Source organism: Candoia aspera, chromosome 1 (genome assembly GCF_035149785.1).
Source record: "Candoia aspera isolate rCanAsp1 chromosome 1, rCanAsp1.hap2, whole genome shotgun sequence".
Taxonomy (NCBI): Eukaryota; Metazoa; Chordata; class Lepidosauria; order Squamata; family Boidae; genus Candoia; species Candoia aspera.
In genome coordinates this window covers 239,915,508-239,937,940 of record NC_086153.1, presented here as the reverse complement: position 1 = coordinate 239,937,940, position 22,433 = coordinate 239,915,508, and the positions used below count along the sequence as shown (strand labels likewise).

The 22,433-nt window shown below is 39.9% G+C and overlaps 2 protein-coding genes across 4 annotated transcripts in view; one reads left to right on the top strand and one right to left on the bottom strand.

The window, feature by feature from the left end:
* The window catches only part of AP2A2 (adaptor related protein complex 2 subunit alpha 2), a 57,480-nt gene extending 44,923 nt beyond the window's left edge, over positions 1-12,557 (bottom strand). For 2 of the 3 annotated variants that reach the window (XM_063289307.1, XM_063289308.1), the window contains exons 1-2: positions 12,398-12,557; positions 3,019-3,087 (exon numbers count right to left, since the gene is read on the bottom strand). In XM_063289307.1, the coding sequence (XP_063145377.1) occupies positions 3,019-3,087; positions 12,398-12,464 (136 nt within the window). In that variant the 5' untranslated portion in view covers positions 12,465-12,557. Of the gene's footprint in view, positions 1-3,018; positions 3,088-11,933; positions 12,032-12,397 lie in introns of those variants that run through there. The other variant, XM_063289309.1, reaches the window with a different exon arrangement.
* Positions 12,558-16,490: 3,933 nt separating this feature from the next.
* The window catches only part of CHID1 (chitinase domain containing 1), a 103,028-nt gene continuing 97,085 nt past the window's right edge, over positions 16,491-22,433 (top strand). Inside the window, exons 1-3 of the mRNA XM_063289306.1 lie at positions 16,491-16,567; positions 19,684-19,822; positions 22,112-22,261. Coding sequence (XP_063145376.1) covers positions 19,712-19,822; positions 22,112-22,261 — 261 coding nt within the window. The 5' untranslated portion in view covers positions 16,491-16,567; positions 19,684-19,711. The remainder of the gene's footprint in view (positions 16,568-19,683; positions 19,823-22,111; positions 22,262-22,433) is intronic.

The following is a 22,433-nucleotide window of genomic DNA, read 5'->3' as shown; positions in this document are numbered from 1 at the left end:
CTTGTTCCCATCCCACCCTGAGCCATCTGACATGCAAGCTTAATTTTTAAAGTTCAGCTGATATCATACCACTCAGATTAGAGAACTTTGTTCAATAGCCAACCGCAAAGTATTCACGTATTTCAGTTTCTTTTACTTGCATAAATCAGCAGATTTTAAGCCACAGCCAATAGATAAGCTATATTTATTTTTGAACAATGATTATACCATGTTCCATTAATAGGGTTAATAATACCAAAATATGAAATATGTTAGTGTCCTCTAAATTATTTAGGCTGGCTACACAAATCTCATTAACCCATGGCTTGTTTAAACATGTTTTTTCTGAATAAATCACAATCAGTAGCATTCATATGATTTGCAAACCCATAAGCCATCATGCCCCCAGCCTTGGTATTTTTTTATCTCCATTCACTGTAATTTCTTGCCAAGGTAATTGAAGGCTCAACTACTGATCTGCCTGGGTCAAGAAGTTTCTTCTTTGATCTGTGAATGATTTGTATGAACATGTAATTAAAGTCTGTACAGCTTGCAATATAAGAGCCAGGAGCACTATTCTACAGATTCAGTGAAGAGTTCCAGGGATATATGAGACTCACAAATGTACTTGTTTAACTCAGACTGCCTTGAAACAGCTTGTTCATCATTAACAGCTTGTTCGGCCTTCTTTTCTAAGAAGGGCCATGCCACATTCAGTTGATCATGCTATCTGCAGCAAGAGACAACCCACTATCTCTCTAGGCAGTTATGGAGAATGTTCTCTTATCAGAGCCAATATGCCGCACCATCCTCAGTTCCCTATAGTTTACAAAAAGCAAAAGCAATACTAGGTTGCATAACTTCTGCGCTGTTAAACTTATTTTTTTAAAAAACTGTTGGCTAGCTAGCTAGCTAGCTATTTATTTATTTGTTTTATCAAACTTTATCACCACCCATCTCCCTCCCAAGGAGGGACTCTGGGCGGTTTACAATAAAAAAAAAAAGTTGTGAGCCACTTTAGACAGCTTTTAGCTGTAAAAAGGCAGGATCAAAATAAAGATGCAAGAAGCATCTCCAAGCCCTGCTAATTGAAAGAAAGATACAAAAAACTTTTTAAAAGCCTCAGTTCTATAGCCAGACACTGTTCTTGCTTTACATTAGTCATCCAATTGTGACAAATTTATTCTGCAGGAACTAGCAGTTAAACAGAAAGAGAGTTAATATTTATTTTTCTTCCTGATAAGATTTAAAAATTTATCTTAATTTCAGAAAAGGAAACACATGAGTTGCTAAACAGAAACCAAACTGTGATCTCAGCAGAAATCAAGTAATAATTTCCTACTTTAAGAAAAACGAATTTGCTGTATTTAATGAAGGTACCAGGGCATTTTAAACTACTGAAACATTCCAGTCAAGCTCATTAACAACTAAAGGAGAAGTAACAGCATCATACAGTGCCCACCAAAATGTCTGACATCATAAGCCTATTAGATTTCACTTATACATCACCATATAAACACATTCAAGTACCAGAAAAAAACAATTTAGGCTACTCTAAAATGATTGGGCATAATCTTCTAAGTCTGCAACATACAGGTAGCTGTACATTCCTCCTAACAAAAGAATGTCTACCTTTAAAACCTAATCTTAAAATATTTATTTCTTAATTTGCTTAATGTTAAATAGTATTTTCCTGAATCTTCAAAAATACTGATAACCTTTACAGCCACCAAACCCCAACCTGTACCTCATTTCCAGTTCAAGTATCTGGCTAGAGTGAGATAGAAAATTTTGTCCGAGAGGGTTAGTATATTCCCTTCTATTGACACCACAGTGATATGACATAACTATAGAGGTGAAAATTGAGTACAGCTAGATACATCTTCCCTCCTGATAGTGATCTCAGTTTAAGAGCTGAAATACCTTAGCTGTACACACAACACATCTATAAAATATGCTGTCCATAGATCCAGGAAAGAAGGGAATTCAGTTTTAGATTTCAAATGAGAATATTCCTTCAGAAAGAAGTACTTAGTGATTATATTGTCCAGAGTTTAACAGAGTTTTGATATTGTCCTGAAACTTTTTCTCAAGTAGTAATAAATAGCGCAATTAGTTCTCTCATTCATGACCCCACATGTCTATTTCTCCCCTTGCTCATATCATTTAAGAAATAAACAGAATGATGGTAGTAAAGGAGGAGTCCACTTATTTTTACACACGTGAAAGCGAAATAAGCATTCAGCACATACTTAAAAGTATGACCAAATGAAGGTTATAGATCCTTAAATTAACTCCATAATATGCACCTTATGTTTTAAAAGAATCAGCTCAAAGAAAGAAAGACCCTGACTTTCATAAGTGAAATAAAGTTTTGGTTCTGTTGCTCAGATTAATGGATATACAGGTAGTCCTCGAGTTATGGCACTTGGGACTGGGATTGCCATGACTAAGTGATGTGGTCATAAGGTGCAACGTCACGTGATCACATTGCTTAGTGATGGCAATCCAGGTAAGGAGCGTGGGGATGCTGCAGGAAGGTGTAGGAGGCATGAGTTGGGGGACAGGGTGCTGCTGGTGCATGTGTGTGTGTGCAAGCACAGGGGAGCCCAGGGAAGGGCTTGGGTGAGTGGGGTAAGGTGCTGTGGAGTGCTAGACAATATCCATTTGTAAAACACCAGATGACATGGCAAATTGGATCTAGTTCTTCTTCGCCCTACATTTTGTTTGGTATCCCAAATACTTTTGTGATGAGTGGCTGCTTAATATGTCCTGATTTTAATTTTTTTAACCTGTAAAAAAAAGGAAAAAAACTATCTTCGATAGTTAGTGGCAATAGAATTAGGGAAGGCCAAGTGTTCTGCCAGCCTCACCTACAAGGATATCAAAATGGAGACCTTTACAGAAAGCCAAAATGGGATGAATACTGTTTCCCAGAGCCACATCTCTGATGGTAAAAGTTTTAGTGTCATTTTATTCGTACAAATGGATTCCCCTTTTCCATAGTGAAATCAGCGAAACAATGCATTGCTTTCTTACCTTTAAATTTGGATCGAATATTTGCCAGTTCTTTGTTTATTCTTTTAATCTCAGCTTCTTTGCTTTTACCTGAAAATACAGAGAAAATAAACCGCCTCAGTTCAGAGTACAGTCAGTAAGACAAAGAACAGCTCCTAATATCACAATAATCTGGAGGGTTTAATTCAGTGTTTTTCAAACCTGGCAACTTTAAGATGGGTGGACTTCGACTCCCAGAATTCCTTAGCCAGCACGCTGCCTGAGGAATTCTGGGAGTTGAAGTCCACCCATCTTAAAGTTGCCACGCTTGAAAAACACTGGTTTAAATCCTAAAGTTCTTTTTCTCATCCTTGTGCAACAGACTGATTTCAACTCCCTTGATGTTCCTGCTATGCTGCCCCTCTGTCCTTTCTTCACAAAATGATCCTGTCTTGAACCCAGGCTCTGCCCATAGTAACCCTTGATAAAAATTTGGAGACTAGTGTAACAGAAGAAGATGAAGAAAAGAAAAGCAATTATACTAAGAGACAGAAAATGTTGCACAGCATTTCATCAGGACCTTTTATAAACAAGACAGTGACAGCATACAACAAAATATAACAAAAATAATGGGAGCCAACCCACTTACAATGGGTAATATGTGTGACTGCTAAACTTCCCACCAGACAGATGACATTTGCAGAGCTTGCTGGATGTAACACATGTTATGCTGACCAATGTCAAAAAAAAAAAAAACTTTGGCCAACACCATGTTTAAGGTAGAAAGGCAAAAATCACACTGTCTTCCATTCCATGGAGAACTGATAAAGCCATATCAGATAGAATCACTTCACTTTACTGAAAAGCAGTAATGATATAAACCCAGCTATAATTATCCATGCTTGGATAACATTGCAGATACACAAGAGTTTGGTGATTTTTTTGAAAATTGCATATAGGCTGATGTCTGTACTATGAAGACTTGGTTCTAAGCTGCTTCCAAACTACCACTTACCTGACAGCTTAGCACTATGCCAACCTGCCATGAATATATGGGAGTCCCCTTTCTGGAGACACCTATCTAATGCCATTTTTTTTCGTTCCTTCAAGTCAGTCTTGACTCCTGGCAACTGCCTGGACTAGGCCCTGAAGTTTTCTTGGCAAGATTTCAGAAGTGGTTTGCCCTTGCCTGCTTCCTAGGGCTGAGACAGAGTGACTGGCACAAGGTCACCCAGCTGGCTTTGTGCCTAAGGCAGAACTAGAACTCACGGTCTCCCAGTTTCTAGCCTGGTGCCTTAACCACTATACCAAACTGGCTCTATGCCATCATTATTGCCCTTTTATTTTATTCCCTAAGGTTTTTTAATGCATTTTTCTCTCAGTGTTTTCTATTGTTTTTGTAAGCCACCTAGGCATTCTGCTGAAAGACAACATGTAAAACATTTGAAATATAGTCAAGCTTTATGCAGCAAAGTTCTCTCACAAAGCAACTAAACTTCCTACATGTGTTGATGCTGACTCGATACTTATTGTATAAACACCAAATGCAATTAATACATTTTCCCCCAAAATATTTAGTCATTTTGCCCAGATTTCTCTACATTACCAGGAAAAGGGAATCAACATACTTATAACAAAAACAGTTCTTTTCCACTGCAGGCTGGAACACAGACCTTCAAACCTTGAATACTTCTGATTAACAGAAGGCTTATGCACTTCCTTTGAAAGGTCATTTAAACAGATAGTAAAGTTCAGTGACGCTCTTTCTACAATGTTACAAGAACTACTGAAACGAGGCATGCTGTAAAAAAGAAAACAATGCCTTTCATTTTCATACAACGTCTGAACAAAAAAGGAAAGACAGAAAGTAATTCCTTGCATTCCATGGCATATTCCTCTCAGAACAACTTCAGCATATAATGCACCCAAACATGAAAGCAAAGTTGGTATCTATATCTGTACGTTTACAAACTGGGGAACTTGCAGCATGCAAAATAAGGACAAACTCCAATTTCTCTGAACTCCAGGCAAGAAATTGTTTTTCCTTCATGCATACCTAATGTGGTACATGTTGAAATGGCATAAAGAACTGCATGTGCCTGGACACCAATTTTAAACGCTCTAAGCCAACTCTGTTAATTTGTTCATAGAAAAGTCCTATTTTTAGCAAAAGAACTGGTTGGAGACTATAACAGGTAGCTCCAAAAGTGAAGGATATAATTGTGTAGCAGCACAGGCCATGTTTATTATTATTACTTGACAGAAGCCAGTAAGACTATGTTGTTCAATGTTGTATAGCTATGACCCAGACTCATAGAAAATGCCCAATCTGCAGTTGCATTAAACAAGGACTTACACCCTAGTTTTATGAACTATGTTAATGGGAAATGATTAGTTTGTAAAAAATACTTCTTGCCATGAATTCAATTCTATTTTAAGACTTAACTCATTAAAATGTTATTGGGTTCTTAGTGTTCTCCAAGGTTGCTTTTCTTCTTGCTGATGTTTCATTACCAGACAAGACAACATCATCAGTTCCCAGCCTAGAAACAAAATGTCTACAAGAAAAAAGCAAGCTCAGAGAACACAAAGAGCACAACAATTCAGTTCTGAGCTACGTTCTCCGGAATTGCCACTGATACATCTTGCATCATAATTTAGTCATTGTAAATCACCCTAACAGAGGCATGGCTGATTACAGCTGTTAATTACGCCAGCTCTCTTTAAATGTATTTTTTAAAAGTGCACAAGTGCACAATAACTGTTATTCAGCCCTAATTTATTACTTCTAGAAGCTACAGTCCTTAGAAGTCTGAAAAACAAGCCATTCCCTTGCGCCTTTGTGGTTTATTTTGCATAATTTGCTCTCAGCAGCAGAGAACAAATTTTGCTGATGTGTTCCCTATAGATTGAAAAACAGAGGAAGCTCTATGATGCAGTACAGATGGCCAATCCCTTGTCAATAGCAAACTACGAAGTGTAAAGAAATCCATGACTGCTTAGTTCAGCTATAAAATCAGTTTTCAAGCTGACATGAAATAGGCTTCTGCAGAAAAGCTACCAAGTTCACACCACTGGTCTGCCCATCTCACTTTTGGGAACAGGAGAGAAAGCAGTTTTTAAATACACTGCCTTTCTGGGTAATACAAGAACAACAAGAACCACCACCACCTCAATGGTACTCAGTTCAACTTCAGATTAAGAAAGTACAATGGAAGTTCAGAACTTTGGTGAATCTGCTTAACCTGGTTCTACAAACAAGCTTCTTCTACACTCATTTGTAAGTTTCAGTCACTGTAAAGAATTGCAACTACATATTTTAATTGGCGTAGATCAATCTAGCCACAAAAAAGCAAGTGCTGATGACAAAGCAGTACAAACTCTTCAGTGTCTCTCAACTCACAGTCTGAACTGCAGCAGAATGACTGAACCTAGAAAAAGTCTAAAAAGAGGGGAGTTTATGGCCATTCCAGCAGATGTAGCAAGTCAACCTACTAGAAGAGAAAAGCAATGGAATGTTTCCAATAAGCAATGTTTGCCTTTGCTGTTCTCTCCATCAGGTCAAGGATAGGCCCGATCAACTAAGATCAAAGAAAAACCACAATGTGTGTTCAGTTAGAATCAGCTTTCTGTCATGCAATATTTAGTTCAAATGAGCTTTCAAATCAAAAGCAGGGCTTTATAACTCCCCCCCCCAAAAAAGCTTTATTAACCATTATTTGATAAGAACATTCAGTTTTATACAAATTACACTAGTCATGTGTATTTCATGTTAGCAGAGTAATATTTCTATTTACCATGCTTTTGTACCTTTCCTTAAACTGTATGAAATTCTTTATTATACTCCTTATTATACTATCTTTTATTCCTTCGTATTTTATTTCTATTCATATCATTGATTGACTGATTGCTCAAATTTAGCCACCACCCATCTCCCCCAAAAGTTCCATATATCCTTTATGGAACTCATTGTGGTATATATGGATGTCCTAGGCATCCATTTGAGGGAAAATCTGTCTGTTATAAGGAATGACAGCAAAACTGTGACATTCCATGATAAATGGTTTCTTTTTTTTTTTCAGTATGTAAAAATGGTATCAATTATGTTTCAGCAAACCAGAGAAGTATCGGGTGATTCATTAAAACAATCAGCACTTTGGGTAGCTCCTTCACTCAACCAACATCTCAAGGGAAAATTCACTAAATCCTCAATACAAGTTCCAAAAAGTAAAGCTAACTATAAATAATTTTCTTCCAATAGCCAAACTGTATTTTCTTCAGATAACGATAGCAGCTTTAACAGACAAATCCTTATCCAAGTCTCTTACTATTCATTTGTTTGTATGGGTCACAAATTAACGATGTTAAAATATTTTACTCTCTTCTTTGTTCCAAGACTAACCTAGACAGAAGTACAGTGAGCAAAGTAATAGACCCATCAAGATCCATTATATAATTTATTTTATAAGGGTGACTCAAGTGTTACTTTTACTGATGATTTGTAGTTTTTCTTGAATATCTAGTATAGAAGGCAGAAATAACTGAAAACAAAACTAAAACCACACCTTGCACATCAACAGTGGACAGTAAGGAAGAGGAAAAGGAAACAATGGTTAAGAATAAAGTCAGCACAAACAAATTTCACTATTTCACTAATGGTCACCTGAGTGGAGGTGTATATTATGTTCATTCAGCCCGAGCACAGATTCTTGTTACTTAACTGTAGGAGGTACCTACCTACCCACCTAGGTCATTGCTTCCAAACAGTTTAATCAAAGCTAATCAACAGAATCTTTTCAGGATATCTTCTCCTGTTAATTACAAGATATGTAATTAGGAAAAAAGAATATGGAATGAAGTTTTTCTGAATTTATTATTCTACTGAAACAGTTCCCCGAGTAAGTTAGAATCTATCAACACATTATGGGTACTTTATATAGAAGTCACTAGGGAATTACAACAGTGGTGGAGATACATGTATCCTGAATGTAGTTTAGAATTCTTTGGAAGAAAATAGCATTCCATTGGCAGCCTGACTATCCTCTACTGCAGCAACAGCCTTAATGTAAAGGCAAGGAAGCTTCCTAAAGTTTGGACAGCCAGTTTACGTAATTTCTATGAATATTTACTGGCCTAAGGCAGAAAAACAATGACATGGTAATTAGTTCCCTGGAGTTCTGTATCAGTCAAAGCAGGTAATTCTGGTGTACAGAAGCCCATAAGTCAATTTATTTAACTTTGTTCAAGACTAACCAAAAATAACATTCAAAACCAGGAGTTTATGAATTCTTCCAAACATAATAATCCATGTGTACTGTGAGCAATATAACTAAAACACTAAATTCTAAAATTCATATAGAAAAAAATCTACAAAAAACTATCAAGTAAATTATGATCAAAATATTAACATTAAAATTATATGTGATAATATATTAAGATTAAAACATAGAATAACTATATACCAAAAAGGAATAGTATGATAAATTATTCTATGCTACCTATAAAAGGAATATTATAAGTGAAGGTAATAAAAGTAGTAAAATATCCTATAAATAGATAACAGCAAGACAGTTCAACCAAGAGACTAGAAGCAAAGATAACAGAAATAGAACTATGCAATTACGTAAACAAGGGTTTTGACAGATCTCCTCCAGGTGGTCAGTTCCAAATGAATTTTACAAGCTGCTGTTCAAAACGTTACATTGTTTTATGGTAGAACAACAAAGACATAAACAACAAGCTGGGAAGGAAAGAACTGTAATAATCCTAATTTTGCGGAGGATGATCATTTCTATGAGCATTGGAACTCATCCTCCAGCATTAAAAGACTAGTTGGGAAAAGGTAATCTTTTTGCCAGAAGCAAAGCAGAAATAAATTCTAGCCTCTACCTGTCTTGAAATGCAGGGGACATTTGAAACATAACTGGGGACCTGAAATAGTCTTCTTAAAAATTTAGAGTAGACAAGCTTGGGAAAGGTACGTGCAAAATTAGGAAAAGCACCTAGTTGACTATCATAGACAAGCTGCACCAGCATATTTGCTCTGACAGTCTGAAGGTTGCTGGTCTATAACCAAACTTTTTTATTTTAAAATAATTAGGATTGCCTCTGAGCATTCTGAGCATCATAGGAGCCATGTGCTTTCCCACACTCAAAGCTATGAGAAACCATTTCCAAAAAAAATAAAGCAGGAGACCTATTGGATGCCCATTTTTGTGCCAGGAATGAATGAATGTGTATATATGTATAGTCTCCTTGCAAAACTCATCAATTTACTTATTTTATAATATAATTCCCAATAATCCTCTCTGCAGGACTCCCACGATTCTTCTCAGACCTGTGGGGGAGCCAAACAGAATGACTGCATTATCTGCATATAACATAATGGATATAAATTTCTCTATCAACTTGGGAGGATGAAAAGTCAAGTTTATTTAAGTAACAAAGCAACCATTTATATAGAAGTTCAACAAAAGTAGAGCTATTATTATTTTGTCACTTCAAGTCAGTTTTGACTCCTGGCGACCACCTGGACAAATTCCTGCAGTTTTCTCAGCAAGATTTCAGAGGTGGTTTGCCACTGCCTCCTTTCTAGAGCTGAGAAAGAGAGAGAGATGGCCCATGGTCACCCAGCTGGCTTCATGCCTGAAGTGGGACTAGAACTCACGGTCTTCCAGTTTCTAGCCTGGTGCCTTATCCACTACACAAGCTGGCCCAAACTAATATATAACCTTGTTTAATTTGCTTTTGGGTGAACACAGCATATGATGTATAGCCTTTGGGAATAGCCCATAACACAGCTTTGCATAGTGGCTGTAACCAAGAAGCCCCAGACAACATTGTCCATAGAATCCTGAGACTTGTACTCTCATTAAATCAGAAAGACAACAAGTTAGGGGAGGTTGCTATAAAGTGGATAGTTGCCTCAGCCATGGATCTAACCCCTTTGACAACTGTCATAGTAATTCTGCTATGTCTACTACAAGATTCCAAAGTTCATTCCCTACACAGGAGGGCTTCCAAGAATGCAAACAAGAATTCTTTGAAATTAGTTGGTTTAAACATAGTGGACATATTTACCAGAAAGGCAAGGAAGCAAACAATTTTCAGGGCTTTTTGAGTTCCTGACATGGTCTACTTTTGGAGTGCAACTGTTGATATATTACAAAAAGCCAGGTGTTGCTCTCCAGGCAAGAGTAGTACCACATTCTTGCTAAATATCATACAGATTATATACTGCAGTTTTAAAAAAATTACAGAAATCCAAGCATCCTCCACTTAATAAAAATCTAAGATGCACCCCCAAATAATTATTCATGTAAAATAATCACTATTTCCCAAATCTTTCAGGAAATGCAATTGTAAATGAGATACAGCTCACTATAACTATACATCAGGCATGGCAAAACAGTTTTACAAGGTTTGAAACAATTTTAAAAGGTTTTACATTTTTGTACTGGAGTAACAGCTATCTGATATGTTCTATATATTGAACGTAACAACCATCATGGTGCTTAATGACAGTAAAGTCACTTCTCAATAGCTCTTTTCCACAAAACCTATAATGCACACACACACAGACTTTTCAGTATATCCAATAACCACAGACCAAGCTAAAGGCTAGGCCAATCTTCATTCAAAGACAGCCAACTGATTGGAATTTAAGGGTCAACAGAAGTGATATACTTATGATAGCACTTAACTAGCCAGGCTTCTACAATAAAAAAGATTCCTCTTCTGAGATACTTCCTATTTTGCTTCCGGAACAGGGGCATGTATTAAAGGAGAAGCTGCTGCTCTTGGAAACACATCAAGCAATCAAATGCCTTCTCAACCATTTTACTAAAAGCTAGTTCTAGGACAATTGTCCCCCTACTTGGTACCCTCCAGATACACTGAAATATATTTTTGCATACATTGTCCCAAGATTACACATTTGGAAGGTACCAAATCACAGAAGGCTTTTCCAAGGTATCTAAAGCTAGACATTCTCAATTTACTCATTAGAAGTACTTAAAGAGTATGTGTGCTGGCACAACTATAAATACAGCCATTAGTGTTCTTTAAACAATTCTTAAGATGAATATTGGCCAGTTCACTGAGGTCTTTTGGCCAACTTTTCCAGCTTTGCTTTCAAAGGTCTCCTGAAGGATAGTCGTACTGCCAAAAGAAGAGTAGAAGTATTCTTTAAGCTACTCAGCACAGAATTCGTTAAACCTCAGAATGCAGGCTGATTTAGACATAGAAGCCATACCATTGTACTAACATATGCCTAAATATACATAATTATCCAGGTGCGGTTCCTATTATTATTGTTCCTGCATGAATGTGTTGTTCAGAAAGCAAAAGTGCCTGGGGAAGAGATAAAAACAGCTACTTTGTCTGCTGGGGGGCACAGGCAAACAACAGCTAGGCCATTCTTCTAAAATGGATTCAATTTTACCAGGCAATATAGTATGAGATTTTCAGCACATTATTTTTGTCAAGAGTGATTTATGCTGGTGGCAGTTACATATATTTTTCCAAAAACGACCAGAAGTTGAACTAAGGAAGCCAGAGCAGCCTTGTCCTACTTATTTGTGCTGCAACTTGCTTCCCTTAGAGCACTACCCTCCTAATAGTGGAGTAAATACTTGGATGCTTTATTTCACTGCATTTCTACAGCCAGGGAAGAGGAATTTGTGGAATTTTCGGTCTCGGGGCTAGCCAGCATATCTTGATTTGAGATGGGGCCTCATTTGCTGCCTTGCCTCGGGCAGTGAAGAGTTTTGAGGCTGAGCTGCCAGCTTCCCAGCAAAGACCCCCTCCTCATTTTCCTTCCTCACGCTACACACAAGGCAATCTTTTCCTACACGCCGTGCTTCCCGTTTCCCCGCGCCCAAAGACAGAGCTAACCCTCGTTTCATTAGGGCCCATTTTCCGGGTTTGGGGAACGGACATCGAAGCACCTTTCGTACCTTTAACGCCACCCCGCCAAGAAGAGGCTGCCTTCGCCCAACCTAAGGACTTCTCCGGCCCCATCTACAGCACAGCTCGCGGGGTTTCGCATCGTTACCACCAGCTTTCCCAAAGCGGTTTCGACGCGCGTGAAAGAAAACGGCAGCAGAAGGTGGCTCATTTCCAGCCAAAATCGCCGTCGGTGGCGGGAGCGGAGCGGCGCCTTCCCAGGACAGCAGTGTTCTCATTACGCTTGAAGCAACCCCAGCCCCACGTTCCCCGCGAAGGTCCCTTTCCCAAGGCAACCCGGAACCGTCTCGTGGAAGGGAACGGGCACCGCCCAACCCGCCGCCGAGCAGAGACGGGGAGACGAGCCAGGTCCCGCGGGAAGGGAACCCCGCCCGAAAATGACCGCGAACCCCGACCGAAAATGACCGCGAACTAGCCGGAGGCAAGTTTTCCTTGCCGTCCCTGCCACGCTTACAGTTCCTGATGTCCGAGATGAAGACGGCCAGGCCCCGCATCCCATCCCCCTTCGACACTGCCGGCATCTCGACGCCGAAGTAGACTCCCACCACCACGACTGCTGCCGCGATCCGCGAGAAGGACCTTTAGCCTCCGAAGCCGCCTTGCCGCCCCGCCTGAGCGCAAGCGCGACGCCTTTCCGTCTTCGCCTTCCTATCTCGGAGCCGCCTCGGGGCGCCACCTCGTGTGCGGAGGAGGGGATGAGGCGACGAGGATTGGGCCAAGAAAGTCTGCCTCGGAGCGACGCTCCTTGGCCTCACCGGCACCTCGTCCCCAGCTGCAGCCGCAGGGCCCTCAGCCCCAAGGAGTGAACCCCGCTGAGCGCCCTGGGCCTTCTCCCAAGACAGCGCGCATCCTGCTGCAGAAGTGAGAAGAGGGGTTGGTCTTTCCTAGGCTGGGCGAGGAAACCAACCGCAGAAGGCCGTCTCTGCCATGCCCCGACTGAGAAATAAATCCGCCTGAGCGTTAAAATTAGATTTAGTTTGCCATTTCAATACTAGTGAGTTTAGCATATTGGACACAATGGGATATTTCTGAATAAGCATCCAAAAGCACCCATTACTGCCTTGTCGGTATATAGGATATAAAAGCGTAATCTTGCACAGTTCAATAGTATGCCCTGTTAAATTTTGCAAAGAGCACACTATAGTGTTTAGTTCCATTGCTTAAAAAAAACAAAAAACAACCCAAAAGCCGAAATGTGGCTTGTTTATAGCAGATGGGAGAGATGAGAAGTCAAACAGGCTATAGGAAACTTGGTTACAACTTTTGAAATTCAACAGCCTTCAAATCAGTATGTTAAATCAAGAACTGTATCATTTTCTTTTATTCAAATATTGCAATATTATGTATATGATTCACTGTAAGTAAATCAAAATAGACTATATAATAAAGTAATAGCAGTAGTAATGTAGCACCTCACTTACCTTCCAAGTCCCTATATATAAGAAAACTTACTTCTTGTGCTATATCATGGAAACCCTAGAATTAGATGCTGCTCTTCTGAAGACATTTTTATGGTGTGAATCGTGGATTTTAGGACTTCTGGCCATGCAAACTTCCTTAATCCTCTGTTTCTCTCTATGTTGTTGTTTATTCGTTTAGTTGCTTCCAACTCTTCGTGACTTCATGGACCAGCCCACGCCAGAGCTTCCTGTCAGTCATCAACACCCCCAGCTCCCCCAGGGACGAGTCCATCACCTCTAGAATATCATCTATCCATCTTGCCCTTGGACAGCCCCTCCTCCTTTTGCCTTCCACTCTCCCTAGCATCAGTTTCTCTCTATACATCTGCATATTTGGGACAATAGAGCAGTTTTTTCCATAAGTATTAATATTTATAAATTCCATAAACAACACTCCCACCCAAATGTTTCAGTTAAACATACTGTATGAAGAACTTTCTATGTCCTTCCTAATTTCCAAGATACATTGCTGTTAAGGACCATGTTTAACAGGCGTATTAGTTAAGCAATATTGATATGATATGATAATCCTGTGCTGGGGGCCGCAGTGGCTTGGTTAAGACACTGAGTCAGAGGACCATTAAAGTCAGCAGCTCAGCAGTTTGAAACCCAAGAGTGTGAGCCACATGATGGAGTGAGCTCCCGTCAACTTGTCTCAGCTCCTACTAACCTAGCAGTTCGAAAGCATGGTGGGAAAAAAAACAGGGGCATGAGAGGAGCCCCCTCAGGCATCCCCCAGGCAACAGTGACGTCACTGGCAAATCCTCTCAATACAGAAGTGCCTTGGTAGGTGCTTCTGACACACACGCGCACAAAAGTCCTGTGCTGGCTCATAATTAAAGTGCCAGCTTCTCCACTATAACATAGTTAGATGGCTGTTTGTGGGAAAGGGGTGGATCTAAATCACAGACTGGTCTGTTGACTGATGGTAGATGCAAAGAGTCTATACAAGTGAAGCTAGTGTGCTATTTCATATTGCAAGTATCTAAGTGGAAAGGACCTTGACAACTCTAGGACTGAGCAACCTATAGTTTGCATACATTTTCCACCTCAAAATTGGTATGGATCATTCTTAATCCCCTTATACCGGGGTTCCTCAACCTTGGCAACTCTAAGCTGTGTGGACTTCAACTCCCAGAATTCCCCAGCCAGCTTAGAGTTGCCAAGGTTGAGGAACCCTGCCTTATAGAGTCCAGTTTGTCCTGATTCCACCATCCAAAGATGAATATAGTCATGCAGTAGGGAAAAGTTGTGTACGTCTGGACCAGGATTTTTACTCCAACATCCCCTTTTGAGTCAGTGTGAGGTTACAATGGCCACTCTTTCATCACACTTTTTATCATTAGACTTTCCATCAGATCACAATAGCCAGTCCCTCTTCTTCAGGTAGGCAGTATCCACAGGAAATCATTCTGGCCATCTCTCTCCTCTTGGCAGGTAGCATCAGGGTGAATCAGAAAGACAGCCATCTGTTTTTCAGCCAACAGAATCAACACACGGTTCCAATGGTCTGTTTCTCTCTACTTCAGACAGCAGTGCCCACATGAGCTCAGAAAGGTCAGTCCATCCTACAGGAAATCAGCACAGGCTGGGCTTGGAAGCTGAAACTAAGCAGGGTCAGGTCAAGGAAGCAATAGCAAACCACTTCTGTTTCTCTTGCCAAGAAAACTTTTATTGCCACAAGAAGAAATGGAATAGCAGATTTCCCCCCTCCCAGAAATAGAATGAAAGTTATTTGTCCTGGTTCTTTTTAAAAACAAAACTACAGCACTATAACTCAGCAAGCCAACACAAAAATCTATTAAAGGTACAGGATTATATTCAATGGTTGAACTGGTCTAAAGAAACTTGCAACATGGTTCCCAGTAGTACACATTATTTTCTATGGAAAGAAAAAAGACAGAAGGAGTGATAACAGCCTGAGTTCTAAAGGAACTATGGAGGTGGGGAACCCTCCCCTCATTTTATTCTCACAACCAAAATGGTATGAAGTAGGTCAGTCTGTGAAATAGTTCAGTTAGCAACTGGTGCAAGGACAACTCATGAGCTCCAGAGTCTAGGGGGGCACACAAACCCAGCCACACTCAGTGCAACAGATATATTATATTAGCTTTATTTCTTCCAAATGCTAGTTTGTGTCTCCTCAGAGGTAAGAGATATTGAATTCCATGAATTTCTAGCCAAGAGTGCATGAGATTTCAGCCTTACTGGGAAATTAGCCCCAATCAACTTGGTACAGCTTTGCAGGAAATTCCAAATTAGGCTCTCAGATTGTACATTTCCACATCTTTCCAAGGACAGAGACAACTTTGCAATATAGTAACCAACCCTGCAATCTTTGGCAGAATTATGCAGTGACTTGGATGAGAATTAGTAAAACTACTTTGAATGTTTCTTTTCAGACATAGAAACCTCTAACTTCTTGTTGCCAACTAGTGGTCATATAACTTTTTGCAACTCAGATCTGGTAGCCCGAATTTTGATCAACTTTGTCTAACTGTGATGGAGTAATTGAATTCAGCTAATGGAATTAATTTCAGTTTTACATCACCAGCTTCCTTCATCACTTTTTAATGAAAGTTTTGTGCCATTTTGACAGGTCCTACGGACAAACGCCGGCTCTTCGGCTTTGAAACCGAGATGAGCACCGAGATGAGCACTAGAGTCGGACACGACTGGACTTAATGTCAAGGGAAACCTTTACCTTTACCCTAATAATGTGATCTCCCAGTTAGGGATTGTTACCCAGTCTTTTATTCTTATTCTTATTCTTACTATTGTTGTTATCACCACACACACCCTCTAATGTAGCTATTTTTAGGTTGGGGTTTTTTTTGCCACTGCGTTACACTGCTATGTTTAGCGTGCTTAAGCCTGTTTAGTAGCCTGAGGTGTTTCTCGGTTATAACCCTGCTGTCTCGGAAGCGGTTTTCCAGTAAGGATTACAGTCCTAGCATATGACCTGGGGGATCTCTCTCGATCCTCCTCTTTATGGGCCACTTTACGTATTATGAAGACACACTCGTTTGTCAGGAAAAGACAACGGAACGGCTCCTTTAAAAGGCGTGCGCCCCTTGCCTCTGAAGCCCTTGCTTCACTTCCGAGTCGAAGCAGATCCGGTTTACCGAAGGAAATCAAAGGCGCGAATACGAGTCCCTGAAAAGGTGGTGGTGGTGGGGATTTCAAAAGGCAAGCAAACGCCCGTCCGTGTCTAAGAGCAATAGCTTTGGCGGCCGCTGCCACCGTGTTCAGCGACTGAGAGCGGAATGAGTCCTTGGTCCTGAGGATGTGATTTGGTTGCTGGGCTATAGAGATAAAAGCCGGGAAAGAAACCTTAGTCTTCCTAAGGTTTTTTTTCCCACAGCCCTTGAAGTGAAGGAGGCTAAAGTTGCATATTCCCGGCGGTGGATTAGGGCTGCCCTTCCATTAGTTTTGACTCGCCACTGTCGCAATTGCGTGGGTTGAGTCGAGCTGCACACAACGGGTCGTCCTCTATTCATAGCCCTTCAAAAAGTTCTCCTCCTGTTCCCCGGGTGGGATTCCCACACACTAGTAGCCTATCCAGGTCTGTGCCTCCCGTGTGGTAATAAAGAGGGCTGGGACAGCCACCGTTTCTGGTTGGGACTCTTTGCTAAAGTGGCCAGTCTCCTCCTAGGCGCGTCATTTGCAGAGCAGTAGAATTAAGTCGCGCATGCATAGGATTGCCGCCGGGATCCTACATTGGCGCAGCCATATCTGGTTTGCTTGTTGGTGGCTTCATGTAGTAGTGTAGTACATGATGTACTACACTAGGGGTGTAGTAATGGTGCTTTAGACTGTAATCCTAGACCCTATAATAGCTAAGTGAACCCTATTGAGCTCAGTAGCTTTTGTGCGCGCGCGCGCGCGGGTGGGTGTATTTGTAGATTAAAGGTAATGCTTTTGGGGAAGGTAACACTGAAATATTATCTAAAAAGAGTTGTGCCAGTGTACACAAATCCAAATTCTGTGAAATTTTATAAGGGAATTGATGAGATGGATTCCTCTCACCTTCCATCTTCCTTGCAGATGCAAAAGCAAGTGACAAACAGGTCTTTATAACTCTTCTACAAAATCCTCTTGGATTTTTGCACTGAGGTATTTTCAGGTCTTTCCCTGGCTTTAACTTTTAAGGAATGGGTTGGTTGGTATCAGTTTGAGGAATGTTCTAAAAATGTAAATTGCCCATCTGGCATTTTTGTAATGGGGAATGGAATAATATACTGTAAACCATATGATTGGAACTGTTAGCCAGTAAATTGGGTGGGAAATGAAACTGGGCTGTGCCCATTGTTGCACAGTAAATTCACACTAATAGAATTTTCTGTGGGCATGACCTTGGCTTCCCACTACTGTACATCTGGGAGCGAGGATTGCTGTGACTTGTTTTAGTTAATAGCTTCACATCAGATTTTGCATGTAAAATAGTTCTGTTGGTTTCAAATAATGTGTCTCAGTGCATATTTTAGAAGAAGGAATGCCTCATCTAAGATGATGCTTGAAAACTCATTGTTTTGACGGCACCTTTTAAATTAAAGTGTTTTCTAAAACCTTATCCAATTAACTAAAGTTTGCAGCCCTTCATTGGGTGCTGTCTGACTTCCACAACAGAAGCTATAATTTCCAGACAATTGGCTTGAGTAAATCTGTCAGAGCAAAAGCATTAGTTGTAATGGATTTTAAAAGATAACAGATTGATTATACTATATGTCTTTGTGGATTTAGAGCTATAAAACTTCATGCCACAGTAATTAGTTTACTGAGGCTTGCAAAATATATTGTGTTTTTCAGAAGATATTTATATTTTTTTAAAAAAATAATGCTTAAAACTTCCTCCTTGATGTCACTTGAAATGGAGCCAAGCCTTGTTAGTCTATTGCTGAAGACACTAAAGAATGTAACCTCTAGCAGGACAAGAGAAAATATAGTATTTTATTTTCCATTCCTGGCTGGGTTTTTTTGTTGCTTGTTTTTAAATTGTGGGTGAGAATTAATCTGTGACAGCTCCAGGACCAGAATAGCTCTACTGCTGATTTGCCTACATATCCAGGGACTGAGAGGACTATAAATCAATAGGAGGATCCATGGCTTTTTTTGTATGCTTATGGGGCAGCTCCAGGCATGCCTCCTTTTGGAGGATGGGACAGGAGGAGGAGTTTCAAAGTTGCTGAAGTGCTGCTATTGAAACTTCTACACTGAATGGAAAGTATAGATTGGATCTTGACTTGTGTCCGCTGTCTATCCATGGAAGATGAGACATGAAGAATCCTAAAGCTTCTGAGACATCTTAGCTGTTCTTGAACAGCAGCCCATTAGTGTGTAAAAATGGGTGTCAGTACAAAAAGCCAAGTATTAAGTCTTTCTGGTATCTGTGATGCAATTATAAAACCTACAATACCTAGAATACATATTTGATTGGAAAATTGTTCTTCCCCTGAATTCTGTGGCTATGTTTGCATGACAACGCTGAAGAAAAGTGAGTGTATATGGCACACTTTAAACTCCTACATGCCATTCTTTACCCAAAGTTGTGTGAACTCGTAATACATGTTATCCTGGATTTTTGACTTGCTATAATCAACAATGAGGCTAAGGTACACAATGTCTGTGGTTAAAGGGATCCAAGACAGTGGCTATTCTGAGACTGCATTAAATGGCAATTCTTAAATCTTGGATTGAATGTGGATGCATGTAAACTTTCCAGAAATATTAAAGCATAGGAGGAGAAAAACTGAAGTTTTGAAAAAGTGAAACACATACAATCTTAATTTGGGGACACTATACAGAGGTCATTGTATATCAAATGAAAAATACACTTTGTTCAAATGATTATGCATTTGTTCATTGAATTTAAAGTTTTTTTTTAATGTTACAAACGTATCAATAAGCTGCTGATTTCTACAGAAAAAAAAGTATTGAATTTAGGAGAAGCAGGCGGGCAAAAAGGTAAGCCTGAAAACACTGAAGGTACTGTAGTAAATCAAGGAAATGTTGTATATTCTAAACCAATGCTGAAAGCAGCAAGTAAAAAGAATTAATGCACATTTTTTGTATGAAGCATGATTATTTTTTAATCTGAACTACTCTCAGAGGAAAGGCTAGATCACTGGGAAACACTGCAAGTCCTGATAGAATGGGATTCTTGAGGGGGCTGATACTGGCCCTATTTTTTTCCCTTCTCCTTTTATCAGTAATTTCTAAAAATGATCTAAACTAGATTGTCCTCCATTGTATAAGGCTTCTGTTTCTTCTTTATCCATAGAAGTTAGGCTTGAATAGCTAAAGTTGCCATGAAATGTATCTGCATTGGCCTTGTTTTTGCCCTGGCTTCTCAGCTGGTTGATGCTACTTTGTCAAAAACAGATTTGAAAAAAGCTTCTTCAAAAACACTGGATGAAAAGGTAGGAGAACATGGTTGATTTTCTGGCATTAACCTCTGATTACCAAAATTCTTATCAAATACTGTGGGGATCTTGTACTCTGACCTAGCGGTGTTTTCTTTGAATGTACAGAGAGAGTGTTTGACAGAAATCTATTAATTTCACAACAGTCTCCTTGATTTCTAGTCAGGTAGTTCTGTGGTGCAGCTCTCTCCTAGGTAATATAAAATCTTCATTTAATTGCAAAATATTGTGTTTTATTTGTTACAGCATCTATGTAATGATTGCCTATTCAAAATCACTATCAGACTCACACAAGGCTTTCATGGGTATCTGATTTAATAATGAATAGTATGCAGGATCACAAACAAAGCTCAGAATAGTGACAGTGCAGGATTTCTCCCAGTAAAAACCCAGGCGGTGTCCAGTCCCTCCCCCCAGAGTCAGTACAATTCCATTCCCTGCAGGTGCCCCTAATGGTTCCTGCGGGTCCTCAGGAAATGTCCTTGACCAGGCAAGATAACCCAAACATGCATTCTTCTCTCCTTGCATCGCAGCCTGATACAAGGGAACAGGAGCAGCCCCCTCCCATACAGCAACCCGTGTCAGCACCAGCATGGCATGGGAACACGTTACAATGTTTTCCAGGAATATTGGAACAGGGACCGTGACAATATAGTTTGTATGCATGCTTGCTCAGGAAATATGTGTTACAAATGAATAACCCAAATCAGAGATTTCAAAAGGTTCCTTCTTTTTTCTGGTAATCTGTTATTTAAATGCCATAGGTTTACAATTAATCTACTAGTATTCCTTTTATATACTCATGTGCAGCTCTAGTTCTCTCTAGACACCCAGTGGCCTTATTCATGCAATACATTTAACCAGTTCAGTCAGAGACCTAACATGCATCCAGGTCTGGTGGCACAGACATTTCTGAATTAGAATCAAGGTAGACTGCCCCTTCAGCAGTACTCTTGCTTTAGGTGACTCAGCTAACCCATGGCTTCCCTTGTCATCTAAATCCAGAAAGCCTTTAGCACAGAGAAGAGAGTGGCCATGCAAAATGGGATTTTTCTACATAATGTTTTTTCTTTTCATTTCCCTGTGTGTGTGTGTTGGGGGAGAGAGGGGTATGGGATATGAAACAGGGACAGAATGGAGATGGGGGAAGTTAAGCCCTTTCCCACCTATCCACAGTGATTCTCACCCTGAGCTACTACAAACGTTTTTCCTCAGTTTCATCATTCATCAGACATCATATCAGATAGATCAGTTCCCCTGGAAGGTGACAGACTTGGTGTGGTATGAACCGATCAATAATAGTAATAAAAAGATAAGACAGTATAGTGTTACAGTCTGAATTCTCTACATGAGGCAGCAATCACTATCAATTTCAGCTTCCAACTGTGCGTTCCTGCAGCAATATAAACAGATTTTCACCACTCATAATTATTTAGGAATAGATGGGATACATACAACTTTGTATTTGAAATTTGCTTCTTGTAAGAGACCTCCGATTTTCTGAAGTGGTCCTGAATATTAGTTTTACTTGTGGATACACAAGCAACAAAGCATCTGATGTGCTTTTTTTTCAAAATAGGAATTATAAAGACACAGATCTATGTATGTCTTATGATTGCTTAGTAACTCCTCAGAATAATGGTTGATTATTGTAAGCATGTTAGAAAATAATGATCCAAAGACCAAGGGATTTTTTAGCAGCTAATGTTAGATCTACTGTGGGGAAGTTCAAATTGCTAGAAAGAGATGAGAGGGGAGATCTTCACTATTCTTCCTTGTACCTTTCAGATGGTTGTGATCTCTCCAGGTCAGCATGAGAGGTAATGTAGGGACTGCAAGAAAAGGGAGAGTCAACTAAATCACTGTCCACTCTCGACTGGATCTCTCTGCTTCTGTGTAGTTGGGATGTAGTCCAGTGGTGTCAAGGATAAGCTAGGTTTAAGTTTTGTCATATTTCTCTGCAATACTTTCTTATTTGTGGAGAATGTACCATTGCCTTGAGTCTTTTTTGGAACTGTCATCTTGGTTATGATTATTGGATTAGCAGCTAATCCCACCTGCTTCCAGTAGCAACCAATTTGACATTTTTGCAAAGTATGTAAGTAGCATGTGAAGGCAAGAGCTTCTCCTGTGCTTTTCCCCATCTTAAATTTCTAAGTCCACCACTTCACTACTGCATTTTGATCCTGTAATTTTGAAGCTGCCTAAAACTACTACCTTTCCTTGGACTGTGTGCTAGCAATCTCTCTAAATCAATTCTAAAATAACTTTTTTTTTTTTTGGCAGACTCGCCATTCAAATCAAACAGTACAGGAGCGTGGTCTGGTAGTTATTGATCCGAAGGTGAAGGATATTGTCTTGGAGCACAAAAGCTGTTGTGCTACAAAAGGACGTGAGCACTCCTTTGAGGGAGAGACTTTGGGCTACATCACACCTGTAAGTATTGAGTGGACTTGAGGTGCAACCCCTTGTAAAAATACTTTGTGAGGGTACTGGCTGCTGGAGAGGATGTGTTCTGGTCTTTTTGTTTCCTTCTTAGCTTTTTTATTGTCTCTCTTGAATGGTGTGTAAATATGGTTTGTGTGGTTTCCTTTGTGAGGGGCTGGGT